Consider the following 11639-nt stretch of genomic DNA (forward strand, 5'->3'; position numbering starts at 1 on the left):
CAACATCCAAATATATTTTGATGAAAGTGGCAAATATTTTTTTAATTCATATATATATGGATTTAAATTAAATTTATTTAAAACAAGGTACATTTGTGTGTGGATCAGAAATGTATTTGTGAAGCTTATTTTTGTTCATGGATAAATTTTACATTTATACATACCGATATCCATTTGTGTGTGCATTGAAATGTATTTGTGTGAAGAGAGTAATTTATATATAAATCACAAAATACATTTGTGAATCCTTCTCTTTGCATTCATTATTAATGAGACTGTTCTGACCCCATAGTATGTTACTAAACTGTGTAAACTTGCACAGTTTAGTATGTTTTCAGGGTTTACCCTTTTTTCTCATCTAATGGATGGAAAGTTATGGAAAGTTAAAGCCCAAGATGCATCAATTTCTAATTTTTCGCAAGTGTTGTACACTTTGTTATTTGGATAACCATTCTGCTGTTGGTATTATTGCGCATAACACGTAACACATTAACGCAAAGTTGCGTAAAGCTCCCATTTGGTGAAAAGACGAGACTGCGTCGGGTTCTCCTGACGCCTCTGGTAGCCTACTTCCACAACGAGACTTGTGGTGGCGGTTGTCTCGGCAATGGTTGAGAAGGAATTGGGGAATAGGAACTTTGGCTTTGCCTCCCTGAAGTCCAGATTGAACTGTGACATGGGGGAGAAAGGGATTGCTGCCCGCGATTGTTGGGACTCCGCCACCGGGGCACTGCCGCCGGGTCACCGCCGCCGGGGCACTGATGCCAAGGAGCCAAGGAGCCAAGGAGGAGACAATCCTGGGTAACAATCACGGCAGGCACGGAGCTGTGGGCAGGCCTGGATGGGCCTGGGGCCGCCCTGATTGACAGCTGTCCCGCCCAATCAGAAAATCACAAAAAACAACAACTGTATACTACCCTGTAGAGTTAAACATGGAAATTAGTACTGTTACTGTATGTGTTGTATTTTATCTCTAACATGTTCTAAAGGTTAAACTTTTTTAGTAATCCTGATAACTATTTAAAAAGTAAGGTGTGTTGGTCTGTTTTCTTTGGTCAATGCAACTTCAAGGTAGCATTATTGCAATCTGGTGTGAACAATGGTAATGTTCATTAGCAGTGTCATGGTATCTTCATTTTGCTTTTGTATGGCAAAAAAAGTTATTATTAAAACCTTGAATTGAGAACAATAATGATGCTAACCGGCAAGTCGATCTGGCTATGAACGCTTCAACAATTTGACCCTGTTGTCTTTCGAAAGAGAACTGACAGAAACACTGGATTATGACGAGGTCATCAGCATCTTTAATTCAAAACCAAGGGGACCCCACCTTGTGTGACTGGGTTAGGTAGGCCATGGTTGTCTTTACATGTCGGCCTGCCGTGGCCGTGGACAGCAGGATGAGAACCTTGAGCCTCTGAGCGAGATCTTTAAATTGGGACTTCTCCCAAGCTTGTGAGGCAGGCCAATTTAGTAGGATTAATATGCACTATAGACTATGCAATGTTGCTTTCTAATGAAGCTAAACGTTATGTTATGTACGTGGGGGTTGACCAAAGCCACTTGTTCATGGACTGAACATTCGTTCAGTTAACATATCATTCCTTAAATTGTGCACCGAATAGAGTGTCATGTTGTTTTTTGTTGTTTTGTTCTACATGCTGCTCTCCTATGCATAAGGCCTATAGGCTACAATGTTGCCTTTTTGTGAATGATATGTTCCTGGCTCGGTAGCCATTTAGAGTGGCTCGGTAGCCATTTAGAGTCAAAGACAAAGTTCCTTTCCCACAATTCCTTCTCAACGATGGCCGAGATAACCCCCACTACGAGTTTCGTTGTGGAAGTACCGAGAGTCCGTAAACTGCAACAATCCCTTTCTCCTCCATGCGCGGTTCTGTCTGTACTTCAGATTGATGTGGAAGTGGAAGAACCAGATGCAGTCGTTTGAGATTCATAATATCATCCGGAGCCGCACACAGCTTTTGGGCGTCATAATATATATTATATTATAAAGATATCTATATATAATACGATATTATTTAGATATATAGCTCCAGGACTCCCACTGGAACACCCAGAGTGTTCTACGTAGAATATTTACAGAACACGGTTAAAGCTGTGTGCGCCTCCGGATGATATTATGAAACCGAGCCATTGTTAGACATCCAATGTAAACAATTGCGCATGGTACCTTGGCCACAAGCTGCTCAGGGCCAAACTCTACCCTCCACCTTGACCCCCCTCTAAAAAAAACGTGTGGAAAGCTCATTGTGAGACTGATTCGTAGTGGCTGTAATTCTGCACCAAATGCAGAAGTGCTTCAAATAATGTGTAAGGGGCCCACTAGCACCTATTTAGAAGCCAAGGAGCATGCCATGGGACCTTTAAATAGCATACTGGCTTTGGTTAGTTTTATTACTTTTGTTGGATCCCCAAGAGCAACATTTTCTTTGTTGAACCTTAGGTGAACGTCGTACAACTGTGTATCCAGTGTATGTGTAACTACTGTTTAGTCATATCGGAATGGCTCAATGTGGCCCCGTTGATGTCACGTCAACAAAGGCAGTGAGGCTTGTCCCCCTTGGCCCACCCATTAAAGACGGGATGGTTTGACTCATATATTATTATATATATATTATACATATGTTAGTTTTCACACTGACACAGCGGAGAAATTTTACTTTTTAGTACTTTATTTTTTAATCAACAGTTAAAGAGATATTTCACCGGTGGGAATATGAAGGTTTTATGAATTAAATAATTCATTGTATTATAAATGTGAAAAAAAAATTGAAATCGGTTCATCCTAGCCTGAAAAAAGGCAGAAAGAGTGTTTTCATGGTCTCTCTGGTTCAAAGTAAGAAAACCTACAACTACCACAGTGCATTGCGCTCGCTGCCCCGCCCACCTGTCGGTCTCCCGTCCCCCTCATTCCCCCTCAGTACCCGAGCTCCCGCCCCCTCTCATTCCTTATTGGTTGAAAATGTTTCCACCAAAAGTGTGTTGTAGTCCTCGGCCCTTCTAGCGGGACAAGAGGTTTCTCCCGAAATGACGTCAAACGCATTTGACGTCATTTCGGGAGAAAATTAGATGAGAAAAAATGGGCCAAGGGGAGACTGGTTTAGACTGATATTTATTTATATATTTATTTATATTACAATAGCGATTTCAAAATGATAGAACGCCGGTTCTAAATGGGTGAAGTATCCCTTTAAATTAAACATGATGTGAAGCTGCAACAACAGAACTCCATGGTTCATCTTAAAATGTAGAATGATGAAATGAATATCCTAACTGAAATATAAGACTGACCATGTTGGAAACAGCTGTAACATGCATTTCTTGAAAGCCCTTTTACCCTCGGGCTTAAAATCCTTCATGGGGTTTAACTACATGTTGAGGTGTAATCTTTAAAACACTTTGACGGTATCCATCCATTTTACTAGTAGTACCCGATGTAAACAGCAGATATTGCTGATGCAATAAACCATAAACTGAAGCTTTTTTCCTATTGCGTTTGTCCCTCCCATCAGTGCAATATAGACAAAACCAGGACTCAGCCATGAGAGACCATTGGATGGAACGGCCTTCTGACAGACTCTAGCTCTGATCCAATCCCCTACTCTGCTTTCTTCTTGCCGGACTCTGCGATTGGCAGAGCAGCAGTGGGCGTGTCTTGGGCGGGGCTGGCGGTGGTTACAAAGAGAGTAGCAGGAGAAGGAGGAGCAGGAGGAAGGGGGTCAGGGTCATCCAGCAGGGCCTGTCTCCTCTCCCACTCCTTGATTGTCTGAATCAGGCAGTAGGTGACGAACATGACGGCCACGGTGGTGAAGGGGAAGCCTGGGGAGGACAACACCAACATTCAGGACGTCCTGGACTCTGACAGTGTAGCACAAGGAGAAACTGACCAGCGTACCTTTCAGAAGGAGACGCTTGGCTACCAATTTGGCAAAATCTGCGCTGTTCAGTGCCACGATGTTGTACAGAACAATGGTCCAGAAGTTGAAGGTGTTGAAGATGGCTCTGATGCGACGCGACATGGCCGCAGACATAGCCATCTGGGTGACCGATAACAACACATACACAAGAAGTTCATGTCCACCATTAATAGAGTCGAAGGGAGGAGTTGAGCATTATTTGACAGCATGGCCCATCAGACATACGAAAAAGCTAATCCAATCTCCTGCTTCATGTGAGCCGTATACGCAGCTAACCTTTAGGCAAGAAAATATTTATAGATATACATACATTTTCAGAAGAAAAAAAATGATATACATATATAAACATAATTCTGGTTGGACATATAAATCCGAACATAAATGCTTGTCCGTCCGTCTCCTTGCCACTAACTGCCAAATCAAAGAGAAACAAGGATACCATTCAAACGTATGACCTCCATTGGATGAGCGACCAACCTCAAAGGAGGCCAGGGGTTCCATGGAGAAGAGCTTGGCGGTCCACAGCTCCAGGTTGAGGCCCAGACAGTTGAGGGACGCCCAGAGCAGCACCACCGGGCAGGGTCCCAGCCACAGGACGGTGAGGCTATAGGTGCACAGCGTGGCCACCAGCTCCTTCAGGACATCGCAGTGGTTTCCCCCCAGGTGGTTGTACACGTACCTGAGTCAGAGCAGAGGAAGAGGGGGCCCAGGTCTCCAAGGTCAGGTGGACTAGAGATCTAGGGGATAACATGGGGTTCTCATGCCTCGGCACACCCCTGGAGGAACCTTTGGACCTCCCGGTACTTTGTGCAGTAAAATAAAGCATACATTTTCATTAGCATGTCAAACCAATGGTTTTTAATCATACCATGAATCCTATGAAACAGGAATGCATGTATGTTTAGAATAATGACGATGATAATGAAGATGAAGAACGGTTTAGTGGTCCCTCTGAGATACTCACTTGCACAGCCAATCGTTTATGCCTCTGTCAAAGTGGCTGAAAAAGGAAGGATCCAAGAAAACACTTTAGTATGACTGAAGTATATTTAACTCTACATATAGACCTCTAGTCACCTCATTACAATCATCGAACCTTGCCAAGCAATCCTATCTAACCACATAGAAGCCAGAGCAGCGATGAACGATGGATGGTTGAGCTGTTGACTCACGTCTCAGAGAAGACGTAGAGCGTGGTGATGCATTTGGGCGGTTTTGGCGGGTCGAGGTGATCCAGTCTGGAGACTGTGTTGATGACCCCGAACATGATGGCAGCTTTCACCCAATCATACACCAGGTTGGTGTACGCCAGCCCCACTAGAACACATCAATCAAGACAAAGGAAAGGGCCATATCATCATAGAGAAGTTGACCTTCACAGAATTATGGTGCAGTATCAATACAAGCACAGTGTTGTGCTTGTATTGATTTTTTTGAAATAAATACACTTTCTGCTTAATTTCAATAGTGGGTACAAATATTATAAGAGGAACACAGAAAAATATCAATGGTGATTTCAGAAGTAACATTAGGTATGTAATATTAAAAGAAAGAATATTCCATGTCCATCTTCTTGAGTTGGGGTTGACAGACCTATGGCCCAGTCGGAGAGGTGCCTCAGCAGTTTCATGTCCGTTGGGATGGACAGGATGTATAGGAAGTGGAAGAGGACGTCCACCAGCACTATGCCCCCCAGGTGGAACAGGGCGTGGCGCCCGATGCTCCACATCTCCCCCTCCTTCCTGCTCCCCACGGGCCTGTTCACCTGAGAGGGGGGGGGGGGTCACATTATACTCCTTTGACGTAGATATTCTCCATGCTCCACCCCCACTGATCAAATCTCTCCCAAAGACGTGGGCAGCTCAAGCACATTTTGGATTCTGTGAGTCTTTCACACATTCCATGTGTCATTTAAATTTAGAAAATATAGACATAAAGAAATTATTATTGACCTGAATTATTATTATTATTATCACCAACGAAACAATTCACCTGAACATGAAACTTGTCGAAAGTGAGGACGGGGCCAAAGAAGAAGTGAGGCAGGTAGAAGTTGTACTGGAGCAGCTCCAGGAGGCTATAGCTGCCCTCCCTCCTCACACAGTTTTCCAGGGAGAAGCTCACACAGCGCATGATGGTGAAGCCACAGCCACCGTAGAACAGGATGTGGCGCAGGTCAAAGTCCCCCTCCACCAAGCCCGCCTGGAAGCAGAGACCGTCAAATGAAAGAATAAATGTTTTTGTGTTCCTCCACCAACTTTCTCTGAAAGTGTCACCTAGCTTTGCACGTTGTAAGGGTGTTAAGATAAGGTAGGAAGACAAGAAATAAGGGCAAGATTATTGTTGACTCCCAGCCGGAAGTTCAGGGTTTGAACCCTAAAGTCCTTTGCCAGTCTAGCAGGCATCCTTGAGCCAAATCATGCTCCTTAATGAAACGTCTCTATAATTGATTGATGACGACATAATGTAGATAGCTTAGCAGGCCTCTCCGTCGTCACGACTATGATGGGCTGGTCATTACCTGCCACGTCACAAAGGGTTCACACTTGAAGGTGGCCAGTGTGCTCAGGCCGGTGACCCAGCAGAGCCAGGGCAGCTTGACCAGGGAGACGCTGTAGAGAAGCACGCAGTGGGACAGCAGCAGGCCCACGTAGGCCCAGCCCATACTGGTCCACACGGCCAGGACCCCGTAGACCATGTACACCAGGGAGCGGTGCTGAGGACACACACACAGACAGGTGACTGGTGCTGAGGACCCACACACAGATGGACGTTGGGAGGCTGTTGTTACATTAGAGATTAGAGTTTATTCAAACGATTCTGCTAGGTTGTTTCTGTTTTATTGTCTGATTTTATAATGCTAATGTTTTTACTATACATATTTGTAGTATCCTAATATATGTGTTATTTTTTTTATATCCTGTACAGTGGTTTATTGTATTTTTGTATCCTATATTTCTAAATTAATGCACCATAACAAATTCCACTTAAATAAACAATAATAGCAACTCCCGAATTCTTTAGGCGTGATTCCAAGCAGACTAACAAAAGACAGCTGTACATATCGAGCTATTCTTAGAGCTAACGGATAGCATCTGACGCCGCCCACCGTGACACCTGGTTAAAGACAGAGACGCTTTCTGCCATCTTCTCTTCTCTGTCTTTCCCACTCTCTCCCTTCCTTCTTCAATCTGTCCCTCAAAAAAAAGTTGGTGCAGCAGACGACCACGTTATACTGGTTTAGTTGGTGCAGCAGACGACCACGACTACCATTGTTATACTGGTTTGGCTGGTCCAGCAGACAACCACGTCTACCAATGTTGAGGTCAGTATGGAGACCCACCTGTGGAGCCAGCATTGAGCAGATCTTTGCAAACAGCACGTGACCCGACAATGCAAACAGGATGTGCTCCCGGAACGTAGAGAACCACATCACCCACTCCAGGTCGGCAGTATCCTGCAGCACAGGAACCAACACAAAGAACTGTGAACTAGACTTTAGACAGAACTCTGGACAGAACTCTGGCAATATCTCTGGAGAGAACCCTGAACATAACAGAACTCTTAACAGAACTCTGAACAGAACAGAACTCCATGAACATAGCTCAGATAAGAACTCAATGAACAGAACTCAATGAACATAACTCCATGGAAAGAACTCCATGGACAGAACTCTGGAAATATCTCTGAACAGAACAAAACTCTTAACAGAACTCTGAACAGAACAGAACTCCATGAACATAATTCCATGGACAGAAATCTGGACAGAACTCTGAACAGAAATCGGAGTGCCTTAATGTACATTTACAGTGGATTCATCATTCAAATGTTTTTAAACCTCACCTTCTTTCTCCCAAAGTAGTACCATCCCGGCCGCACGCTGGACTTCAATGTCTTTCTGTTTGCGTTGGCTTAATAAGAACATAGTTATTATCTTATTGGTATAGACTGATACAAACTTATAGGTTATTTGTTGACTGTTTGGTCCATTAGCCTTTAATCAACAGCCGCTGTCCACAATCTCCATGGAGAATATTAGTTAGATTTGTTATCACCACACAGTGTGCTTGCTTGGTTTATATTTTTAATTGTATACATCTTGTATGCATCATTCAATGCCCCTCCTCCATTTTATTTTTAAATGGATGTTTCTTCTTGCCATGAGAGGGGATAAATACAGAACCAAACACACCTTCCCCTCGGTGATATTCATCAGACATCTGATCCCTCCTGCAGGGTTCGCATTGCTACAACTGTTGGCCTTCAAACACACTGAAACATAACCCTGTGTATGTGTATCTCCCCTCTTTAGACAATACTGCTCTCTGTTGCAGAGCTAACAGCCAGCCCATACTGCAGGAATCAGAATCCACACTCTCAACAACATTTGAAACTTTTGGTTTTCTTCAATCCAACCCCAAACCACTGGGAATCTGCGTGGGTACATCCTGGTTCTGTTTTAAATGGAAGTATGTAGTAACTCACCGCTGGACACCTCACAGATCCAGCTGGCGGACCAGAGCATGGCCAGACCCAGCACAGCGTAGTACAGGTACAGCTCGTACCTGGGGAGCCCCGCTTTGATCCCCATGGCAACGGACAGACTCTCAGCCCAGGTGAAGAGAAGAGACAACAACAATCTACATAGCAAACAGGAGACTGGGTTGATTAATAAAGACAGTGACAGCATCATGGGCCACTCACCCTTATCATGTTTTAACGGATCCCAGATGATACTGTGAGGACAGGGGGGTGCACTTTGTGTCAGTGACACATGTCCATTGACGTTGCCTGTGAATGGGCTCCAGGCAAAAGGGCTAGCTGTCCTTCTGTAGGTAAGCCTTCTAGAAGTTGGCTAACACTGTGTGTGTGTGTCTGCTCGTGCTTGTGTGTGCGCGCACACATAGGCATGCTTCTGTGTGTGCGTGTCTGTGTGTGTGTGTGTGTGTGTGTGTGTGTGTGTGTGTGTGTGTGTGTGTGTGTGTGTGTGTGTGTGTGTGTGTGTGTGTGTGTGTGTGTGTGTGTGTGGTGTAATGTTGCACAGTCAATATATTCAATTCCAGTCATTGTGGCTTCAACAGTAACTAAATATAAACACGCCTATATCTCCATCATTCAAACCATCTGTTTCGGTCAGATGTAAACTTGGTCTTTGCAGTAATGTAACTTTAACAATATAATATTTTTTTCTTAACCGGGTAGAGCGTGTATAATAGGACGTGAGTGCATGCAGTCGTCTTTAATACTAGTTTTGGAATGAAATCTTTTTAATAATAGATCAATCATGTACCATCATTTACATTTCATTAGTATCATTGTGTTTGTTAAGCACATTGTGGGGAAATATAAATGTTCCATTATTTAGAAATCTAAATAATAAAACAATTAGTGTCATCATGGATGCGCTAGACTGAACTAACAAATGACTCCATGTCTATATTCTAATATTTATTTATGGTAAAAAAATAAACCGAATTGACATTATCTGCTTAACAGTAGCCTATTCACACTTCCGAGCGGAATGTTTTGAGTCTTTACTTTCTATTTCAGGCTGAAAAGCTCGTGCAATTAAAGTCGCCCTATGACCACCTGCTGGAGCCACTGACCTTGACGGCAGAAGCACAACTGAGTCCTGGAGTCGTTGGGGAGTTGCTATGTAGATGCCTCTCAAATCCCTCCAGTAGAGACAAACATTACTATAAAATGACTAAAGGTTCAGAGTAAGAGAGGATACGGTGAGGCTGATAGTCCACACAGCGCTGGAGTGGCAGGCTCCAGTGACTCCCACTGCTCCTCTGTCCGGGGGGTCCTCTTGTGTGGGAGCCTCCTAGAGGCGCTGAAGGTGAGCGCAGCGTGTATTTATACTGTGACAGTCGCTACGGAGGAGGCGTGTTGACACGAGCCACGCTATTGTTATCTTGTATCTTATTATTAGTGCGGTTGCAAAGCAAGCCACACTATTGTCCTCATGCATCTTATTATTATCTTATTTTTCATCCGCCTCATTTTGCCTTATTATATAGGCTACACATTTGTTTTTGGAGTTGCACCAAACCCCTATCAAAAGTTAGAGCACATTAGATTCAGATTCAGATTCAACTTTCTACTTCATTGTCACTGTGCAGAGTACAACCGAATGTGGTTGGATCTAAACCAGGCATATCCAAGGTCCGAACAGCGGGCCAATCTTGGCACGGGGTTATATTTTATATGGCCCGCGGCTCCCTTACGAAAATGTATTATTTATGGCCCGCCAGCCCGCCACCGTTGCAATTTCTCTTTTCATCACATGGTGGCAGCACCATTCTGGCGCTAGCCAGATCCGCGACCTCCATGAACCTGACCCCTCCCCACAGGTAGGCTAATAAGGGTTAGCAATTGCATGGACGTATTACCAGAGAATGTCTAATATGAGGAGAATAGGCACTCGCTGGTTAGTTCCAGTTTTCTGGACTGGTTGCAGTAATAATCTCTGTCCACGCGTGGCGCTCGCAGGCGAGTCCAGAATGAATGGGAGCCTATGGGGTTTTACCCTCAGAATCCACTTTTCTCACGATGTAATTTTTTGTCAAGTAATTTGAAAGTTGCGTTCAAAAGGTGGGGCTAAGATAATAAACTCAGCTGAATATTGCATTTTTTGAGGTCACGTATCTGTTCTAAAAAGGCGTTAAAAAAGTATCTAGTGCTAGCTGCTATCAGCTGGCTGGCTGCTGGCTGTCGGCTGATTATCAATCTTTCTCCTGAAATAGAAACCTGGATTTGAATCATAATTGTAAGACTGCATCCTTAGTTTACATCATTAAACAATCTCCTAGAGAGCACAGTGTTCTGTTGTACTCCTCCTCATGCCTCTTCCTTTCTTGATCTCTACAGTTGGACCTTGATGCTGTGAAAACGGACAAGTCTTCTTCCTCTGTCCTTTTTCCCTGCCTCTGTTCAGTATGTTCAGTGTTGTTAAATCATTTCTTATTTTTTTGTTTACTATTAGTTATTGTTCTTATATTGTTCTTGTTAGTGTGATGTTTGAATAAACTTGCCTGTTGCAATGTTGGTATAATGTTTGTATAATTACTGTTTCAATGTGACCTAGACCATATTTCTCATTTAACAAACATATGTAGCTTATAATGTGTTGCAGGCAGATCAATTAAATTCAATGGCTTAAAACAAACCCATCTGTAAAGATCAGTGAATGCATGATAGAAATCAATGACAAGTGATGTAGATCGTTTTCCCTCTGTGCAAGGTCATTAGCCCATGACCTAGTAAGTCCTTCAAAAAAAAACTACAGTAATAGCAGATGTTGAAGTTGTTAAATCGTTAACAAACAATTTGTATGGAACAATTGGTTAAGGTAAGTTAAGTGCTTGAGTCTCGACAGTTTAGACTGCGAATGTCTAGCGTGCAACTTGAATAAGCCATGTGCGATTTTACCCGGGCTCCAGCGCAACTTTCCCTACCAGGTGCAGCCTCAGGTAGCCTGGACCATTCATACAGGAGCAAACAAGAACGTTACCTTATTCTGTCCTTGGGAAACGAAAAAAAGGTCAATCCGTTTCCACTGTTGGAGCAGTTTATCATTGCACATTTACGAGGTTTTTTTTTTTTTAACTATCTTTATTTTCGAAAAATAGACAATGACAGATGAAATGATTGAGCGGGACATTGACTGTATTATTTAAGGTTGTCATACCGTACCAT

At 43.4% G+C, this 11639-nt stretch overlaps 1 protein-coding gene across 1 annotated transcript; it reads right to left on the bottom strand.

Annotated features, from left to right (window-relative positions):
• Positions 1 to 3114: 3114 nt before the first annotated feature.
• On the bottom strand, positions 3115 to 9774 carry hhatlb (hedgehog acyltransferase like, b). The gene is made up of 12 exons (XM_030349124.1): positions 9545 to 9774; positions 8424 to 8578; positions 7782 to 7849; positions 7282 to 7395; positions 6460 to 6654; positions 5931 to 6140; positions 5532 to 5703; positions 5111 to 5255; positions 4903 to 4938; positions 4416 to 4617; positions 3917 to 4058; positions 3115 to 3840 (listed from the first exon to the last, which is right to left on the bottom strand). The coding sequence occupies exons 2-12, from the start codon at positions 8527 to 8529 to the stop codon at positions 3620 to 3622; spliced, it is 1611 nt and encodes a 536-aa protein (XP_030204984.1). The 5' UTR covers positions 8530 to 8578; positions 9545 to 9774; the 3' UTR covers positions 3115 to 3619.
• Between the last annotated feature and the right edge of the window lie 1865 nt (positions 9775 to 11639).

This window comes from Gadus morhua, chromosome 23 (assembly GCF_902167405.1).
Source record: "Gadus morhua chromosome 23, gadMor3.0, whole genome shotgun sequence".
Taxonomy (NCBI): domain Eukaryota; kingdom Metazoa; phylum Chordata; class Actinopteri; order Gadiformes; family Gadidae; genus Gadus; species Gadus morhua.